Here is a 22003-nt window from a genome sequence, read left to right as displayed (position 1 = left end):
CCCAAGATAAGGCCTTTTGAACACATTATAATTGATTTCTAATGCACCTTCTGAAATTCTTTTTGAACTTCTGTTTTGGGAGAATTTATTTTAATAAGAAGAGATATTTTTCCATCCAAAAATATCCAAAATCTGAATAATCTATCTCTATAACATTTTCTCTCTCTAAGCCAAAACAGGTAGAAATAAGATTTTTCTTTTCTAAAGAGGTATTTGATTACATGGGAGGATACTGGACATCCTGAGAGACTGGGGAGGAATCTTACATTCTACCCCACTTAAAAAATGTGAGATGTCCTCATCTCGCAAAACTACAGGATTATTCTTTTCCTTAAGACCCAACTGGTTCTGGGTTCCTTATAGTCTGGAGAACCCAACAGAATCCCGGGATAAGATCCCTTTTATAAAACTCATCATTAGATAACAATTCACTCAAATAATAACATTCAAATCCTTATCACAATAATGGTCCATTAGACCGATATTTCTATCTGAACAATCCGCCATGGAAATTTTTAATTTTACAGATTTTTAATTTGACACCCCCTTAACTTGATCCGCTAGGTTAAGTGTTAACAGCAGCAATTCACCAGCACAATCCACTAATCTCATAGTGATTTGCTGAAGTCATTAATGTCATTCGAGCTACGAATATTATCATAGGGACTCGTCCCATTCATCCTCATTGAGGTTTTGCTTAGTTGTTACAATTCAGCCAAAATTCAAAAATCTTCATTTTTCAATCAGAATCCAAATCAACTCATCATTTTTCAATCAGAATTTAAAATCATATCAACCACATTCGAATTCATCGTCTGGATAGTATTAATGCTTATAATTTCAAGTCTTAGATTTACTCGTATATACTGCCAGTAAAGAGCTGTAGTTACAGGTAGTCACGGTCCTTGGAACTATAAAGTAAATACCATCATGTCTAGGCCTCAAGCAAGTCAGAGATTCCATACAATTGTGGTACTTCCATCTAAAGACCCAATTACCAATTTACGAATTTCAATTTGAATATCAATTTGTATGAATTTTATTACACAATTACCCTTTACTGCTTCTTTATAAATTTTTGACATTCTTGGCTTCTCGATTGATCCTCATTAGCCAATTTGCTCTGATACCAGCTGTAAGATCCCTGACGCCACCACGCAACAAATTCAGGGGTGCTAGTAGCGGAAGTAGCACTTCTTGCGTGGAGCAGGGTCCCACACTCGGGGCCTCGCCCACGGATATCCGGACTTCCTCCAAGATAACTTTTCTCTAATGTAGTCAAAAGCCTTAACTAATAGAACTGATCTGACCAAACCCGTAAGTCCCATAGTCCAGATCAGGGAAAAGATTATACTTGGATAATAGAGACCAACGCTTTTTTCCTCATCGAGAGGCACAGTCGTTGATTCTTTTCCATAGAATAATTTTTTATCCGAGATTTACTTCATCTATCGTACTATATAGAAATTGAGTCTCGATTTAGGGATCCATCAGTCCAGCCTAACCCCATCCAGTCCCATGGGTTAGCCAACCACCCAACCATTGTAGTGATAGGATCCAATTAAGAATTTTGGTTAGGTTTTATCCTTGGTACCAGGAAAAAGAGTTCCCAAGCCCCCTAGCCGGATATTCATGCAAACATAAAACTAGTCATACCACTTATACACCCAATATGAACTTGCCTTTTTCACAGATTCAACAATCTTTAAAACAATCATTTAATAAAACCATAGTGTTACTGATCATAATCCTCTAATTATCTAGTTGAATCCTAATTTTCAATTCCTTCCTTCATCGGTGTACCTATGGCATCATTGGTAACCTGAACGCTCACCACCTGTTTACTCAAGGGCCTTTTTAATAGTTCCTAGCTCATAGTACTCAGCAATATTGTAAGACTCCTCCCCAGCCTCTCAAGATGTCCAGTATCTTCCCCTGTAGTCAAATCCCTCTTCAAAAATATAAAAGATCTTGTTTTTAGCTGTTTTGGCCTAGAGAGAGAAAATATTCTAGAGAGAGATTATTCAGATTTTGGATATTTTTGGATGGAAAAATATTTGTATTTAAATAATTTTCCTCGAAACAGAAGTTCAAAAAGATTTTCAGAAGGTGCATTCGAAATAAATTATAATCTGTTCAAAAGGCCTTATCCTAGGAGTCCAGATTTTTTGAAAATTTTAAATTAAGGTTTTGAGGGGCCAATCAGATTCATCCAAATGTGTGGAGGAGATAAATGGAAGAAATAAAGAAAATCCTCCCAAAAATGAGTAAATGCTCGCATAAGATGAAGAGTTGACTATGTACAAGGGTTATTAGTAAAAAACTATGAGTATTACTAAAAAAAAGAGATATTTTGGGTATAATGATTCCATTTTGACACATGTGTAAGGAAGGGAAGTCCCTTCAAGGAGGCACCTACTTCACATGCTTAAATGAGTTTTAAACTAAAAAATAATGTGATATTTTTATCTCTCCTCTCTCTTGGATCAAACCGAATCAAAAAGGAACCAAACTAGGTCCAAATTTGGTCCAAATTTGGTTCAAATCTGGTCCAAATTCAACCAAACTGAATCTGGAAAATTTTAGAAATCAGTTGGTCTTGGTTCGAGCCTCTCTCTCCTAGAAATAGAACCTGAGCCTTTGTAGAAAAATAGGAGAATTATACTATGTCAGAATTATGCTGAAATAATGATAATTTTTACTATTCTCTAAAATTCTCTCTCCAAATCGAAGAAATTGGAGCTTCCCTCCTTCTTCAATCTCCATTGGTGTCTCCATCAAAATACTAAACCAATTGATTGGTTGGGGGCCTCTACCGTGTTCAAAGAATCAAGCAATTTGTAAGGAAAAGGGTGAATTTTGATCTTTTTCTATAATTTCTCAATGTTTCTCTCTTCTCAACCCTTCTCAAGCTTGAGAAGCTTAATTGGAATGGCTTTTTAATGCTATTGAAGTTAATTGATGAATGGTAGTGAGGAAATACATAAACTCCCATTTATGCTTAATTTTAATGGTTTTTATGATTTTTGTCTTCTCTAAATTGAATATGATGTTATGCCTCATTGAAAAAAAGGCACTCCCCTCTCATCTTTAGTAAATCCAACCATTCTTTATCCTAGATGAATGATTAATGGATAAAATCAAGTTTTTCCTAATGTTTCTCTTAAATAAGTAGAAAATGTTTACATTAGAATGATTTAAATACTCTTGGTGAAATTCTAATTAATTTTAGAGAGTTAAAATTTAAAAAATGGTAAGCCATAAGTTTTACTTTTTTTTATTCAAAAAGAGTAATTCCCATCGTATATGTATTCTTAAAGTGTTATTTTTCATCCTAGGTATAGAAAAATGCATACTAAAAATATCTTATTAAAAAAGTGTTACTTTCTTTAAAATTAAATTCTATGTATAGAAGGAAGCATATTGAAATTGTTATTTTGATTATAAAAGTGTTATTTTCATCATAAATGATTTTTATGCATAAAAGAAATTCTTTTATATTAAAAGAGAGTTTTTCATCATAAATCATTTGTATGCATAAACTTATGCATAAAAGATTTTTTTTATATTAAAAGTGTGATTTTCATCATAAATGATTTGTATGCATAAACTTATGCATAAAAGATTTTTTTATATTAAAAGTGTGATTTTCATCATAAATGATTTTAAAAGAAATTCTTTTATATTAAAAGAGAGATTTTCATCATAAATGATTTGTATGCATAAAAGATTTGTTTTATATTAAAAGTGTGATTTTCATCATAAATGATTTGTATACATAAACATATGCATAAAAGAATTTTTTTTATTATAAAAGTGTGATTTTCATCATAAATGGAATTTATGCATAAATTAGATGCATAAAAGAAATTGTTTTATTATAAAAGTGTGACTTTCATCAAAATTAAATTTATGCATAAAAGAAAGTTTACCTATTAGATTATTCAAAATTGGTAAAGTAGACTCATGGTAGTTTAACCTTTAAGACTCACACTAACCATTTTGCATATATAAGTCTATGCACCAAAAAAAGACCCAACAAACCACATTCCACAATCTAGTAGTACCATGCATGGAGATGAGTAGCTTTTTCATGATTGCTCAAGCTATACTAATAATTAAACGTTTTAGGTGTGTGGAAGTCCAATTGTTATCTTAATGATGCACTCGGATGAGCAATCAAGGGATAACTAAGGGTGTTGTAAAGTCTACACTATATTTTTTAGCTTAATTTTTTAAAAGAAAGGGTAAAGTTACAAATATCAGAATTTTGTCAATGTCTATGGAGGAAAGGAGAGCTACAAAAATTGAGGATGGGTTAGAAAGCCTTGGTGAGCTTTGAAAGCTGCACTATGCATAAGCCCTTTTTTTGCAAGGCCCCCATTTCTTGGGGTTCGATGCCTGCATTAATGGTGTCTTCATGTTTAAAAGTCTGCAAAATAAAAATAAAAAATCAAGGATTATCCGGATAATTTTAATGGGGATAATCATCAAGCATAATTAAGGTATCAATTCCGATCGTATTACATGATTCTCTACCTTAATTTCTCTCTCTAAATCCCTCACATACTCGAACAAAACCTTGAGAAGATCATCATTCTCCTGCAACTGCACCCGCATAATTAAACCAAGTACGTTAATTATTCGCACAAACTATGATGATTAGTGAAATTAAAAGGGTGTTTAGTAGTAATTAAGGAGTATGCTACCTCTGAGCCCCGAGGCAGGAGCTGCCGGAGTATGCTCAGTCTCATTTCGAGAGGATCGATATCCACCTGAAAGCAGAGTCGAGAGATTTCATGGGAATTGTGATCTATTAACAAAGCAAGGTGTTTAGTAAAGTTTGTGAGCGATGACAGATGTGTATATGCACGTACTTCATCGTTGCACAGAGAAGAGCTTGGCCGGCTGTGCATCTCGATTATTTTTCCGGAAATAGTTTGGCTTGTCTTTGATCTCTTGGACGTCGAAGCGGGTGCAGTGTCACCTGCTAGCTCTCGCTTTGAAGGTAGCCGAGACGCTCGAACATTAAGATTAATGCGGGAGTGATGAGGCGCCATAGCTGCAGCAGTATTAGGAGTCTTGTTGAGATGGGTAGATTCTGCTTCCAGGGTGGATTGAAGCTAATCAATCAATTCTCTGCTAGCTCGTTGTTTAAATGCGAGCAAGCGCCGGTTGTAAGAGTAGTGAATGCTCTGATGGAGGTGGACCAAGTTGCAAGCATGGTTCACGAGGCAGCTTCGGAGGGCGCTCCAGCCTCACGTTGGGAAGGTGGCGGCGGTGGGGTGGTGTTGGATTGTGGTAGGGATCGAGAAGAGAAGCTTATAGGGGTGCGTGTACGTGCGCGTGCGCGCGTGTGTGTGTGTGAGAGAGAGAGAGAGAGAGAGAGAGTGAGAACGTTGGGAAGGTGGTGGTGGGGTGTTGGATTGTGATAGGGATCGAGAAGAGAAGCTCATAGAGGTAGGGGTGCGTGCGTGTGTGTGTGAGAGAGAGAGAGAGAGAGATATGGATGTGGGGGGTGATGGAGGGCAGGGGTGCGTGTACGTGTGTGTGTGTGAGAGAGAGAGAGAGATGGATGTGGGGGGTGATGGAGGGCAACAGTGTATGTTATATATAGTGTGTGTGTGTGTGTGTGGAGTGGGGATGTGATTATGTAGTTGTGTGGAGAATGTGGTGGTGTGGTGCATGGGATTGAACTAGCAGTGTTGGGTGACACGACCTTATTCAGTTGTTCATGCCCACTATCACTTGTTCTTTGCTGATAGCCAGCTCAACCCATATTGGGCCGAGATCAGCCACACCACCTTATAGATATGGAATGCACGATCACACATCACTTCTTATATATTATTATTATCACACATTCCAATCCTCGCCTTCATAGTAGTGGAGACCACACTTCTCTTCTCCAACCACGTTCTTAACCCTCTACATCTGCCCTTTGCCCCTCTAATCATGTATTAACACGAGCATTTTTTTATTTCACCCAATTCCTCATCCCAATTTTGATTATCTTTCCTCCTCACATGTTTGACCTTCACGGACAGGATAGTAGTCTTCTTGGCCTTGCCTATCACCTGGCATGCATGTATGTTGTTGGGCACACATTGGAACTAGAGCTTTGTGCCACTTTAAAGCCTAAACCTTGCATCACCACTTTGCTTTGGATTAAAATTTCTAATGCCTCATGATTCTTTTTCTTAAAAGCAAAGAAAGTCAACATCGACCCTCCCTATTCCTATTCGTAATTCCACTCTCTTTCATTTTTTTCAAACTCACATGACTCTACCATGACCACATTTTTGTCACCATTAAGAAACATGTACTTTCGTCTAAAAATGCTCCTAACATTGGTAGCCTTTTACAATGATGGTCACTCCATGACCTCCTTGATATGAGAGAGTTCGCACTACTTTTGAGACAAAACTAGCCATGTTTTGGACATGTTAAACCATTAGGATGCAACTTGCAAGTCCTTTCACTCATTTTAAATTAGTAGATGGTTTGGAAATGAAAAACCATCTACAATTCATGATCTCAAGTTTACTTATCCATCATTGTGTATGGATACAATCAGTTACTTGGACACATCCTTTGAATTTATATATATATATATATATATATATATATATATATATATATATATATATATATATATGTGTGTGTGTGTGTGTGTGTGTGTGTGTGTGTGTGTATATAACACACACCACTCTCTCTCTCTCTCTCTCTCTCTCTCTCTCTCTCTCTCTATCTATATATATATATATATATATATATATCCTTTGGGTTAAGTGTGGTGAGTGTACCAAAATAAACAACCTTGTGCTTGGGTGTCATATTATAATGCTACGTGTTGTTAACACTTTTAAATACTCAAATTATGGCACCTTATTCTAATTTCCTATAGTAACTCCATTTTTATTGGTATTATTAGTAGTTATTGTCTTTATTCTGGCTAGATTAATTGTAAATTAAGGAAAATCATTATGAATATAATTTGATTTTGGTTGGATATATTGTAAATTAAGGAAACTCCTTTGACATCATAGTATCAAGGATAAATTTGATTCAAAATCAAGATATCGAAACATTTAGGAAAAAGAGCAAGAGCTTCCTTGGTACTACTATTAGGAGATTAGCACTATGAAAGAAACTATATAGTTGTGTGGTGAATTCTTTGCCCATGTGTTTGTTAGAGCTAAGAATGGATTTATTTGTAAGAACGGGCACTCCATCTATGCCTAAAAGAGACCTTACAAAAAGAATGTTAAGGCTAAGAGATAGTTTCGAGGGAACCACTCACCTCAACATGTCGTGGGGGATCTTTTCAATGGCTGAGCTTGTAACCCTTGAGGTTTTTAAGCTCAAGTTGACTACTATGGGTAGCGTACCATTTGTCTTCTCCCGTGAGCGTTATCACGCTGTGGCATTACACTAAAGTCACTACTCCCTCCTGTCACCTCAAATCACACACACACACACATTAGCATACATTAGAGAGAAGATTAGAGAGAGGTTTAGCAAGAGGGAAAGCTCAATTGCACAATGGGAGAGTGTACCTGCATTATGAGAGAAATTGCCTTATATACATGGCCAGCAATGTTCACACACACTTAAACTGTGGCCGAGCAGTTGCCCAAAGCTTCTAACATTACAACAAAAAGAGGGGTTAGCAATGGTTATAGCATGGGTTTTATAAAATAAAAGTGTTGGGGTGTAAGTGTCACTATAAGCACTGCCTATAAGCATCACTCTTTTTTTGATGCTATAACTGTCGCTATATCCCATGTTATAACCGTCGCTATATCTCACGCTATTTTCGCCGCTTAGTAGCACTGTCAAAAAAAATCAGTGTTGCTATTTTCGTCACTTAGTGGTGCGATTAAAAACATCAATGTCACTATTTCCATTGCTTCAGCGGTGGCGCTGATAAAAAAAATCAGTGTCGCTATTTCCACTGCTCAGTGACGCTGATAAAAAAGGTGAACATCGCCGTTTCCGCTACTCAGCGAAATTGTAAAAAATATTCTTTTTAGGGCAGATTGGGGCTAATGCCCCAATCTATCCGAAAAAAATTTAATTTAATATACAGTTCTAATTTGTACAAACAGATATATCAACATATTAAAATACAAAATGAAGCACAGTAACTCGTAAAATCTTAATTGTATTAAATCCTAAATGCTATAAAAGGCGAGTTACATCCAAAATGCCATAACATGCGAGTTACATTGAGTATGAAGTTACAAAACATTAAACACAATAGGATGGTCTCTACTCATCCTCCTCCTCCTCATCATCCTCCTCGTCCTCCTCGCCTATTGCCTCTCCATCATCTTCCTGTATTACACAAGATCAAGTTATGTTAAAACACAAACTAGTTAAATTTCTAATTTAGCTGATAAAACCAAAATAATATAAACTTATAGCAACATGCATAGCTTCATAGTTCAATGCGACACCCTGCTGTCACAACCATTCAAATGTTGCAGGATTCCCATTGCGAAAAGCAAAGTCGTACTCCTCATGAGAAGGAGAACAGCTCACCACATTTTCCTACGTTAAACATACATTTAAAAATGAACAATTTATATAAGATTTAATTCTTTGGAAACCATAGTTTTGAATATAAAATGTTAAGAGTTCAAATACTTACAAACTGAGCGAGGAAAGATGGCCTTCAATCCAATATGAGAAGCCCCTCTTTTATGCATGTGTACTCGAGCTGGTTCTCTTTGTTGCTTGAATGGATTGGGATTTTTTCGGTATGTCTTTTTGGCCTTCTTCCAATCCTTTTCTGATTCTCCTCGTGCCTTGACACCACCACACTTGATGGCCTTGGCAATCAATGATTTCCTATGACTTACATGACCCTGCATACGATCCAACATCTTAAGGTCATTAAATTGTAAGCCGGCGTGGGGCATAGGAAACTTTGTCTTCAATACTTATAGAATGTATTGCTTCTTTGCATTGTCTTGAGTTCTCCAGTCAATGCCCCAAATGTTTTTGAACTCAAGATTTACAAGGTGATGCATGCGTGCTATAACATGCTTCCCCTTGCTATCCTCAATGATCGACCCATCTGTCCTCCTCACACGGTAAGGAAGCGTCGCTAGGTTGTAAGCATTTGAATCCACCACCTACTGTGCCGGCATATACTCTACTGATGGTGGGGAATTGGAAGAAGATATATTACTACCCCCAAAATAACCCCCACATCCACCCCCACTAGAATGACGAGAAGAGGCACACCTCCTATCTGAAGAGGTTGTGGACTAGGTGCCACACAGAAGAGAGTGGAGTGGCCTGGTTGCAACCTCCACGTGAATTCCTAGCACCTAGATGTGGACTATATCCTCTAATCGGAGTGGACATGGGTATAGGACATGGACATGTGGCATTCTAGAATACTGCTTAGACAAGCAGGGTGGACAGTGCTCCTTCTAAGGACTTTCCACATGCTCTCCACTTTTAAAGCCAAAGGTAACTTCTCTTTTACAAGAGAAGGATAGTGAAAATATCGAGGGATCCCCCTCCACTATAACCACATACTCGCAGATAACCTATCCTAACTTGACTTAAGCAACATTCTAAAAGGCCTACAATAATGCCCCATATCTCTATGCATTATTCTCTTAGCTTAAGAGAATAGAAAAATTGAATTCCTAGCACCCAAGGGTGTGAAGAAAAGAAATGCAAAGAATAAGGACATTGGAGAGTACCTCAAGAGGTGGAATGATACTAGAGCCATTCTATGTAGAAGGAGGGCACAACAAGCAGGACCTAAAAAACATAACATGCAAAAAAAGTAACACATTTATGAGCTTAAAAAATAAAAAAGTAACACATTTATGAGCTTAAAAAACATAACATGCATTGAGATTAATGCATTAAGATTAATCTTATGCATTAAGTGTAATGCATTAATCTTATGCATTAAGATTAATTCATTAAGCTTAATGCATTAAGATTACTACATAAGATTAGTGCATTAAGCTTAATGAATTATCTTAATACATAAAATTAATGCTTTAAGCTTAATGCATTAATCTTAATGCATAAGGCTTTATGCATCAAGCTTATGCATTAATCTTATGCATTAAGATTAATGCATAAGCTTTACGCTTTAATGTGGATAGCATTAATCTTAATGCATAAGCTTTACGCTTTAATGTGGATAGCATTAATCTTAATGCATAAATATTAATGTATAAGATTAATGCATAAATATTAATGCATTAAGATTAATGCATAAGCTTTATGCATAAAGATTAATGTATAATCTTAATGCAATAAGATTAATGCATTAAGCTTAATGCATTAATCTCAATGTAATAAGATTAATGCATTAAGCTTAATGCATTAATATCTATATGCATTAAGATTAATGCATAAAGATTAATGCATAAGGCTTTATGCATTAAGCTTATGCATTTATTAATCTTATACATTAAGGTTAATGCATAAGCTTTATGCATTAAGCTTAATGCATAAAGAAATCTCAATGCATAGAGCTTAATGCATAGATTAAGCTCTATGCATAGAGCTCAATGCATGCATTAAGCTCTATGCATAAAGCTTAATCTATGCATAAAGATTAATGCATAAATTAATCTCTATGCATAGAGCTTAATGCATAGATTAATCTGTATGCATAAAGCTTAATCTATGCATTAAGCTCTATGCATAGAGCTTAATTTCTATGCATAAATCTTAATCTTTGCTTTAAGCTCTATGCATAGATCTTAACCTATGCATTAAGCTTAAGCTAAGTTAATCCTAAACCCTAGCACCCATGAAGGGTGCAATAATAGGTAGATGAAAGTCATAAATGATAAGAGGGCTTACCTCTTTTTGGTGAAATTGAAGGAGAGGATTAGAGGACCTACAAAACAAAGATTAAACAAAGTAATTAGTAATATAAAACCCTAAAAGCTTAGTGCATAGATAAAAAACCCTAAAAGCTTAATGCGCATAGATATAAAACCCTAAAGAATACAAGTAAAAGAAATCTTACCTCTATATTGTATATGCTAAAAGAGATGATTATGCATAGAGCTTAACGCATAGATTAATCTCTATGCATATAATCTATTTATAGATACGAAAACCTAAAAGATTAATGCATAGATACAAAAACCTAAAAGCTCAATGCATAGATACAAAACCCTAAAGAATACAAGCAAAAGAAATCTTACCTCTATATTGTCTAGCTAAAAGATATGATTAGTGCAAGACCTATACATAACATAAAAAGGTAAAAGAGTGATTAGCACGTATTTAATGTACTCTACCTACCAGATACAAGAATCATACAAAAGACCAATACACATTAAGCATAGACATAAAAAGGAGAAGGAGAAGAAGAAAAAGGTGAAGATTAGTACTCTATGCATTAATCTTAATCTCTTTATGTTTCTTATTAATCATTAGGTTAAGCATAAAAAAAGGAAACCCTAATCATTAGGTCACACCAACACTTGTAGAGTGATAGATAGGAAAAGAAAGAGAAATAGCAAGGCGAAGGGGAAGGGGAAGAAGAAGAAGAACCATAAACAAATGCATTAGAATAAAACATAAGATAAAATACCTTCAAGAGATTACACCATAGCCATTTGGTGATGAAGAGAAAGAGTCTCATGAAGAGGAAGGGAAGGGGAATATAAAGAGTACAAATGCATGTGAGGGGAGCATGTGAGGGGAGCTATCTTGATGGAAGGGAGGAGTCGGTGTGCAGGAACTCAAGGAAAGTAGTGGAGGGAATTTCTTTAGATAGAGGAAGATGCTCGAAAAGTTATTTTTCTCAGCATCACTATAAGCGCCGCTAAAAACGACGCTTTACCGACGTTTATAGCGACGCTAGGTAAATTCCAGAGAGCAAGCCTATGTATATACCATTGACACTGCTAAATTTAGTGCATGTATTCATATTCAGTTTTTTAATTGCACACTTTTTGTGCCCGCCGGTATAGATGTCTTCTACTAGTTCGGATAGTGATGGGTCACCACCATTAATATTGGAGGTCCAGAGTGTTTGTGAAGAAGAATCCCTTGTTCATGTGCAAGATGTAAGAATCTTTGTGTGCGTGAACGCCGAGTGACATTGGAGCATATTAGAAAATGGGGATCGATTGAACCAATGCCAACCAACTTGAAGTTGCAAGCCAATTCCTCGGTTAGTATATAAGCTTATACCTTGAAATGTAAACTCCTGGTTTGCCATATGTAATGTTGAGTGCTATTTTTAAATATGGTTCATTAGGATGAGGAGGGCATGGACATTCGTGCACAAGTATTACACAATATGCCTCATTATTCTATCATTGGGAAAAACTTGAGGAAGGAATACAAGTGTCGTAAGGAGCCCTTGGAAAGTGGAGCATGTTTAGTACATTTGGAAGACCCATGATTTCCTCCACATGAGATAGAGGAAGAGGATGTCATGGAGGAGATGATCACTCACTTTTTTCAAAGTGAGGGTGAGGAAGAGACACCTAGCTTTGAAACATATGAAAGAGAGGATGTGTTACACAGAGGCTAACACACCATTGTACGAAAGTGCAATGTACTCAACTTTGCGGGCATGTTTGGAAATCCTTAACTTGCAAACAACATATGGATGGAGCGATAATAGTGTGAATAGCCTACTCCTGTCATTAAAGAAGATGCTCCCAACAAACAATTTGATGCCTGCAAGAAGAAGTGATACTCAAAACATACTTTCCAAGTTTGGTATGGATTACACTCAAATTCATGCATGTCGTAATGATTTTGTACTATTCCGGGGTGCCTTTGCCAAGTCATGCAATGTCCAATTTGTGGAGAGGATTGTCACAAGGTGCAAAAATTCTGTAAAAGGTATTGAGGCACTTTACTATTATACCTTGCATTCAATATATATTCCAGTGTCAATCCATTGTTGCTGAGTTAATGACATGGTATGTGAACCATCATTCAACCGATGGCATGATGAGGATTCTCACCGACTCACCGGCTCACATTGAGGATGGATGGCCAGAGTTCAAAGATGAGCCCCGTAATTTATGGCTTAGATTGGGTATGTATGGGGTGAACCCATTTGGATTGAGGTCTACATTATGGTCCACATGGCCCATTGTTGTTGTGAATTACAATATTCCTCCATGGATGTCCATCAAGAAGAGTCATGTGATGCTTGCGCTTCTTGTATCTGAGAAGCACAAGATAAAGAATATGGATGTTTACCTTGAGCCCTTGATTGATGAGCTTGAAAATTATGGAGAGGCATAAGGGTGCATGATGTATCTCGTCCAATTTCATGCCGCAATGCAATGGTCAAGCGTATCTTGATGTGGACTATGCATGATTTTTTGGGCTATACGGAATGCTCAGGTACATCGTACTCATAAATTGATTCTTATCTAAGCATACACAAATGATTCATTTATAACTCTAATGTATTGTAATGTCTATTAACTTTCAATTCTTACATGCCAATTTTGTAGGTCTCCCAACTAGAGGATATAATGAATATCCAATTTGTGGTCCATGACTTGTTTCCAAACAAGCACATGCATTAAAGAAAGTGGTGTATGATGAACATCATCAATTTCTTTCTCCAAACAACCCAAATTATGCTCCATCGAGGTTTCTTCGATTGTGATGAGAGGTGTAGAGTGGGAGGCCATGTTCGCCTCCTACAATGCCATTGGAGGGAAGGTGGAGAGATGGAGAGTGGGACGAGAGATGGAGGGTGACTCCCATCATAGTACTCGTGGGCATGAAAAGGTACTCAATCTTCTATCATCTACCATATTGGACAGAGTCAAGAATAAATCATCTTTTGGATCCAATGCACATTTTTAAGAATGTGGCATCAATGATTGAGGACCATCTAATTGGTAAAAAAGACACCCATGCAATAAGGGATGACCTAAAGGATATCGAACGCATGGAAAATGCATGGCCAAGGATAGTCAATGGTAAGGTGGTTTTACCAAAGGCATCATGGAGGTTGACAAGGCAAGAGGAAAAGAATGTCAAGAATCAAATTTCATCTTTTCGTACACCAACCGGTGTAATGCGCTCATTAAAGGGTGCATTTACAATAACAAAAAAGAAGGGCAAGCATCATCTACATGGTCTTAAATCACATTATTGGCACAAGATGATGTAGGTACACACATAACTATATCTATTTTTGGGCACTCTTCGGTTTATGTTGTGTGGACTCTATATTAATCTTTTATTGTTTTCAAAAATTGATTGCACTTGTTCATACTTCCAATATCTATTGGTGGGTGCGGACAAGAGAAAGCTCAGAATGCCATCTATAAATTAGGTGGATTGGCGAGGTGGGTTCCAATCAAAGCTGTATATTTGTGCATTTGGTATAACATATAACTTTGAAATTATCTATTATTCTTTAATTTATCATTTATTCCTTTGTTGAATAGGTGGATAGTGTCAAAGGAGATTCATCCAGATTCCATTGAGAAGGCTCGATTTGAGTAAATTGAGGCGGTGTGTATGATTGAAGAAAGCTTTCCAAGAAGCATACTCACAACTCAACTGCACCTTCTAGTACATTTGGTGGATGAGGTGGCTATGTGTGGCATTGTTCATAGCCGGTGGATGTTCTTTCTTGAATGCTTCATGAAAACCTTGAAGGGATTTGTGAGGCAAAGGGCAAGGTCAGAAGGAAGCATGGTAGAGGGATGGTTGGTGCAAGAATCCCTCGTATACATCGTTGATTATTTGAAACAAATTGATCCATCTATGCCTACATTCATGCATAACAATGAGGATGAACGAATGGTGTCACATGTGCCACATGGAAAAGGACGAATTTGAAAGATCGAGGTGTCTATGCACAAAAATGTCATTACATTTTGTCTTCTTACACTTCTGTGATGGAAAAGTGGATTGAGAAATATTAAGATGCAAGAAAGATAAGGGGACAGAGGAGAGAAGAGCATTTAAGAGATCAACACAAAGGCACATAGCATACCCACCCAACCTAAAGGCTCTTCCAAAGGATTGCAATATTGAATGGCTTAGAGATGCCCTAGAGCAAGCAGAAAGGATGGGAGAGGATATTACAAGAGAAAAATGGGAGAATGCAAGGGGATGCGATTACCATGTAAGTAAAGATATTTTGCTAAGATATATAATGCTGAATACTAAATTGCTTACATATAATCTATATTAAAGTTTTTTTATTAGGTTGCAGTATAAAGTGCATAATGCAATGTGGTCAGAAGGTCAACAATTTTGCACTCAACGTGTGGACTCCAAGAGAATCACATATGATTGTGGTGTAATGGCAAGTTTTGACCAAGAAAGTCGAGCTAGTAGAAGAGATAATAATATTATAGCAGAGAAACTTGAATATTGTGGAACAATTCAAGACATCTTGGAGATTGGATTTAGAGCTATTCAAGACATCTTGGAGATTGGATTTAGAGCTTTCAAAGTGTTCATCTTTGATGTTAAGTGGTTCAAAGTGGTATATAGAGGTACTCAAGAAACCATCAAGAAGCATCCAGGTGGATTTTTTTCAATTGACTCAACTAAATCATGGCAAGATTCAAGAGACACATATGTTCTATCACAACATTGTGAACATGTTTACACTTGATTTTAAATTTTGATGAATCTATAGATAGAAGGAAGGAATTGTATATATTTTCTTGTAAATATTTTGTGGTTCTTTCTTTTAGGTTGTGTTTTATCCAGACCAAAGAGATCCTAATTGGTGGTATGTAATATAGGTCGCTCCTCGATCTAAACGTATATTTCAATATCAAGATGTTGAAGAAGAAATGCATGGTGGACAATCAATGGTGGAGGATGCAACTAATAATCAATATGATGACCATGAGGATAATACCTCTACATCTTCTTCAAGTAGTGGAATAGGACTTTGTATTGATATAGGAGCCATCAAAATGATGGATTTCGAGATAGACCAATTTGCATGCATGGATATATTTCAAGATGGATTTGATGATGGTACAAATTAAATATATATCATCATAACGCATGTATACATTGATCGGTTTGTATAACTATTTGATGATTTTGTTATTTTAGTTCAATAATATTTGGATGTTTGTCAAGATTTTTGGGTTATAATTTATTTAAAGTTTTCATTTTCACTCAGTTTCAACACTCTATTTTTTTTCCAACGTTGTTGAGTGGCGCTTATTAGTAGCATTTTTACAGCGCTGCTAAGTGATGGTTATAGTGGAATTTAATTAGCATCACTAAGCGATAATAATGGCATTAATAGCGGTGCTTATCTAGTGCTAATAACGATGCTTATAGCGATGTAATGTAAAATGCCACTAAAACACCATACATAAACGTTGCTAATAGGGCCTTCTCTTGTAGTGTAACTGGCCTCTATTGCTTATAAATTGCTTCATCTCATAATACATTGATGCATTACAACACTAAAAAGAACATCCTCCTACCTCACTAGCACATTCTCTTTGAGTAAAAAATGCCTTTAAGGACCTTTATGGGTGCCTATCCAAGTTTGAGATTTAGACACCATTGCTTTATCACTTGTTTGTACATGAGTTTGGTATGTCCATCCTTGACATTTGATGTAGATTACTCATGCTTTGGCATACAATTGGGTGTGGCAACCTTGTAAACCATAAAATGGGTTAACATCCCCCCCCTTCTTGGTGTCAATCACATCCTCGTGATTGGATTGAAGACATTGTCTAGGGGTAAATGTATGCTTGGTGTTGATAAGTAAATGTATTATTGTTATTACTATAAATAATTTTATTTTGGTAATTATAGGCAAGGTTACAATATTTACTGAGGTTAGCAGGGATTCTATAGCTATTATCAATGAAAGAAGAGAGCAAGAGGTCCAGAGGAGCATTGACAAAAAGCAAGGCCTATGAGCTAATCTTTTTGGTGTAATGTGTCCTTTTCCAGGTTGTCACAAGTGACATGCTTTACTTCCCATGTGCTTTTTTATCTATTAAGAACAGTTAGAATTGGTCAAACTTATATACCATAAGTACAAAAGGGTGAGTTCCTGTCCAAGTTTGAGATTTAGACACCATTGCTTTATCACTTGTTTGCACATGAGTTTGTAATGTCCATCCTTGACATTTGATGTAGATTACTAATGCTTTGGCATACAATTGGGTGTGGCAACCTTGTAAACCATAAAATGGGTTAACATCACCCCCCTTCTTGGTGTCAATCACATCATCACATGTGATCGGATTGAAGATGTTGTCTAGGGGTAAATGTATGCTTGGTGTTGATAAGTAAATGTATTATTATTAATTTTATTTTGGTAATCATAGACAAGGCTACAATATTTACTGAGGTGGTTAGCAGGGATTCTATGGGGCTATTAGCAATGAAAGAAGAGAGCAAGAGGTTCAGAGGATCATTGACAAGAAAGGTCTATGAACTAATCTTTTTGGTGTAATGTGTCCCTTTACAGGTTGCCAGAGGTGACATGCTTTACTTCCCATGTGCATTTTTATCTATTAAGAATAGTTAAGTTTGGTCAAACTGATATACCATAAAGTACAAAAGGGTGAGGGCTTAATTTCTTGAACACTTGGAGAGGATTGAAAGGATTTAGTCGACTTGCAAGGTTAGGGACCCATTTGTTGTAAAGAGTCAAACACTACTTGGAAGAGATCACTACTACAAGATCTTTAGCCTTCGACGGCCAATTTTGATGGTACTCGTATCATCGAAATCACAGCAGTCAAAATAATTATGTATGTTTTAGTCGAAAAAAAATCAAAATATGCGTCTAGGGTAATGTCGATATTGGCATTGAAAACATATTTTTTTAATTTTTTGTTTGGTGTTATATTTGAAAAAAGTTTGTCTTTTTAGTTCTCACTCTTGTCAAAAGAGAATATAATTCTTTGGATAATCATGGGGTGTGTTATAGTCCATCCCTATGGAGTGCAACATTGATTTTTCTCATGCATAGTCCAAAGGTATCTCATTATGTTCTAGTTCTAGAATTAGATCCTTCAATAACGTATATGATATAACACAATGATCAATAAAGGAGAAAGAGAAGACATTCATGCAAACATGTGAAACATAGAGAGGGGAAGGGACACATACCCCATAAATTTTAAAATGCTTGTATCATACCTCCCATATATTGATTTGCAAGTTCACTGAATATGGAGAGGCAAGTGCAAAAAATAGAAATACAGGCCCCACGATACAAGCTTATGTACCTCTTGCTTCTCTCAAGAAACATGCTCCACACATTATCTAATGTCATCTACTTCTTGGGTTGTTTTATGCTCCGAATCATGATCGTGTACTCCATGGATTGTGTCATGTAGGGAATCTATCATGTCGTCCATGTCATGCTCTAGAACTTGATCCAAGTCCGTCAAAGCTTGCTCGGGTTCTAATCTCATCAAGCTTGTCTTTGCCCTTGCTTGTTTTCACCACTCAGGTTGGATCTCCACGTGATCAATCGGTTCATTATTTTCTGGGCTCACATTAAGGCCACTAAGTAGATGTTGCAAGCACTCCACTAGAAATATGCCCCATTTTTTGGAATACTTGCAAATTATTCAACTTTGGGCAACTTGGTACTTGCCGAGCGACGACTACATAGGCATAGAATTTTCTCCTCTAAATTGATGAAATTTGAAATTTTTATAGCACTCGGGTTCCATGTATGTTGAATATGCATGGGAATGTGGGTTTAAATGAGGGGGAGTGTAATGAACTAGCAATGTTTGATCACTCAAGGCATGGAGTGATAACATGGGTATAGGAGCACCATCCATGAGCAAGGAGAAGAGCAAGATTGCCATGAAAGCTTGTTAGCTTGTAATTTGGATTAGTATGAGTTAATTGTGATTAGCAATTCACATTGGCCTATATACCATGGCCCCCTTTTCACACATACTTATTAGTGTCCACCCTACTTGGCCTTTGGCCCATAAGCCTATGTCCCTCACTTGCACTTGGCCCTTTGGCTCAATACAACTTATGCTTGGCCCTTGACCTCATATGTACAATTTGTGTCCACCGCTTCATTACAAACCATCCCCACCCAAATACGTTTCATCCTTGAAACAAGCACAAGGTAAAACCATAGTATGGATGGTTTGCATAAACATCAACATGAATGACTTCACACTTCTTTGACCTTTGAGGCCTCCAAAACTTCATGTAATTGGCTAAGAAGTGTATATGTCAATTGCATCCATTTGAACCTCTTTTATGCCTCATAATAGTAAATTGCAGCAAGCTATTTTTTACTGTTTTGACTCAAGAATACACCTCGGATGCATCAAGAAGGTGTTCCATCCCCTCCAACATAGAGGCAGCCTGCCATGTTGCTTCATCTTGAGGTAAAATTTTCCACTTAACAAGGTATTCACACAAAGTGCGGTTGTGCAACACCTCTCTTTCTCCCAAAAGCTCATCCAATACTTGCACCTCCAGCCCAACATATGCCTTGAAATGTGATACATGAAAGACATCATGTATTCTTGTAGTAGATGGAAGTAGCAATTAATAAGCCACTTCACCAACCCTTCTCAATACTTTGTATAGCCCTGTAAGCTTTGTGTTGGTAATACCTTTGAGAGATCCATGTCGAGTCTTAGGTATCCTCAAGAACACAAAATCCCCTTCTTTGAATTCCAATGGCCTTCGAGGTGCATCTTCATAATGCTTCGTCTTCTCTTGAGACTTCTTGATGTTCTCTTTGCATGTTTACAAAAGAGTTTGCATTCTTTCCACTTCCTCCCTTGCATGTGGATTTGCATGATGGTCTTGCTTGAATTCTACGATCGGTACATGCACCTTGTAACCATGCATAGCCTCAAAAGGGGACATTCCAATACTACTATGATAGGTACTATTGTAGGCAAACTCCGCCAAATGCAACCAATCGTCCCATGCATGTTGCGTTTCATAACAATAATACCTCACGTAAGTCTCAAGCCACTTATTGACCCTTTCGGTTTGACCATTAGTTTTCGGATGATAGGCCGTACTAGGAGTCAACTTAGTGCCCATGCTATCAAACAATGTACGCCAAAATTTTCTCGTAAACTTCACATCTCGATCACTCACTATTTGTTACGGAACACCTTGCAACTTGAACACATTTTCCATGAATATTAGTGTGCCACCATAGATGTTGAGTGTCTCACTTTTATTGGTACAAAATGGGTAGCTTTTGTCAATCGGTCAACTACCACATAGATGCTATCCTATCCCCTCTTGGTAGTAGAAGGTAAGCCAGTAATGAAATCCGAGTGAAATCCATAGAAATATGCATCCATTTACCTTTCGAAACAGATAAAGGTTGAAGCAAATCATCGGGCTTGTGTGTGGGATACTTGTTGAGTTGACAAGGCATACACTTAGCAACATACTCTTTGACTTCCTTCAATGAAAACTCTTCCTTATGGCATCATGGGTTTTGAAAAAACCTAAATGTCCGGCCATGGGAGTAGAATGTATCTCATCCATGACCTTTTCTTGAAGGATGAGTAGGGTACAAGATACACCCTTTCCTTATGATAGAGGAGACTAGTTTGTAATCGAAAATGGGGTAACTCATCACAAACACCATGCTGTAATTTTTGCTCTATTTGTGAAGCCTTATCATTAAGCATATATTCCTCTTGAATCTCCTCAATCCAATCATTATGCACTTCCGTGATGGCCGATAAAGAACATGCCCACATTCTAGAGAGTGAATCTACCACCACATTCTCCTTTCCCTTCATATATGTGATCTCAAAATTATATTGTTGAAGGGTAGCCAACCACCTTCTTTTCTTAGGTGAAAGATTTGATTGTGATAGGAAGAATTGAAGAACCCTATGGTCACTTCGCACATAAAACTTGCTTCAATAAAGATACTGATGCCATTTCTTGATTGCATGCAAAATAGCAATCATCTCTTGTTCATACACATGCATCTCCATTTCTTTGTTATCAAGTTTGCGGCTTTCATAAGCAATGACCCCATGGTCTTGATACAAAACTACACCAATGCCTGTTCCATATCCGCTCTCATTCTTTTCAGCTCATGCCATAAATGATAGAGACCTCTTTTGGTACAAAATGTCGTCGCTCATCCCCACTTTTCATTCTTATTTGGTGGTAATAGACCACAAGTCAATCTTGGTGAAGAACTTGGCACCCTTCAATTCATCTAAGAGATCATCAATTCTTGGGATTGGGTACCTATTCTTGATGGTAATTTTATTAACATCCCAAAATCTATGCACATTCAAAAAGTCCCATCCTTCTTCTTCACCAATAAAACGGGTGATGCAAATGGTGATTGATTTGGTTCCACCCAATCAATATCAACGAGCTCTTTAATCTCTTTTCCACTTCATCTTTCTTCACTTTTCATAATCTATATGGAGGTTTGTTGACTAGCCTTGCATTCGGCTCCAACTCAATTACATGATCTACCTCCCTCATCACAGTGGCAAGTACTTGGGCATATGAAACACAACTTTATACTCTTTAAGTAGATTCTTCATGTCCACATGTGTAGCTTTGCTCTCTTTTTCATTGTCCTTATCCTTACAAAGCTGCAAAACATACATATAGCCACTATTCTTCAATTCCCTCTTGAGTTGTGTGCGATTGATCAAGGTTAACTTTGAGGTGCCAAAACCATACAATGTAATGGTCTTCTTCCCATGCATAAACCTCAAAGAGCCTTGTTGCAAGTTCATAGAGAAGATTCCAAGAGTTGATAGTAGCCAATCACATCCCAAAACCATATCAATTGGTCCCATATCGAGCACCAACAATTCACATTTGCAAGAGTACTTTTTAGAGAGCATCAATTCTAAGTTTCTGCAAATCATTGTGCAATTCATGCTATCCCCATTTGCTACTTCAACTTTTCTCTTCATTGCCAATGCATCCGAGTACAACTTTAGATTTCCCAATGATTTATAGTTCACAAAACTATGTGCGCTACCGTTGTCTGCCAACACAAATGCAT

General features: G+C 36.9%; 2 protein-coding genes across 2 annotated transcripts in view; both read right to left on the bottom strand.

Annotated features, from left to right (window-relative positions):
- Positions 1 to 4240: 4240 nt before the first annotated feature.
- LOC147612727 (uncharacterized) lies at positions 4241 to 5071 on the bottom strand. The gene is made up of 4 exons (XM_086782847.1): positions 4878 to 5071; positions 4710 to 4775; positions 4540 to 4608; positions 4241 to 4432 (listed from the first exon to the last, which is right to left on the bottom strand). Exons 1-4 carry the CDS (start codon positions 5058 to 5060, stop codon positions 4319 to 4321), a joined length of 432 nt encoding a protein of 143 aa, XP_086638973.1. The 5' UTR covers positions 5061 to 5071; the 3' UTR covers positions 4241 to 4318.
- A 3203-nt stretch (positions 5072 to 8274) lies between these two features.
- The window catches only part of LOC147612726 (uncharacterized), a 46104-nt gene continuing 32375 nt past the window's right edge, over positions 8275 to 22003 (bottom strand). Inside the window, exons 2-3 of the mRNA XM_086783563.1 lie at positions 8721 to 8873; positions 8275 to 8340 (exon numbers count right to left, since the gene is read on the bottom strand). Coding sequence (XP_086639689.1) covers positions 8275 to 8340; positions 8721 to 8873 — 219 coding nt within the window. The remainder of the gene's footprint in view (positions 8341 to 8720; positions 8874 to 22003) is intronic.

The sequence above is a fragment of the Cibotium barometz genome, chromosome 45 (assembly GCF_041138505.1).
Source record: "Cibotium barometz isolate CiBa-2024 chromosome 45, ASM4113850v1, whole genome shotgun sequence".
NCBI classification, from domain to species: Eukaryota; Viridiplantae; Streptophyta; class Polypodiopsida; order Cyatheales; family Cibotiaceae; genus Cibotium; species Cibotium barometz.
This window is presented reverse-complemented; position numbering and strand designations above follow the sequence as displayed.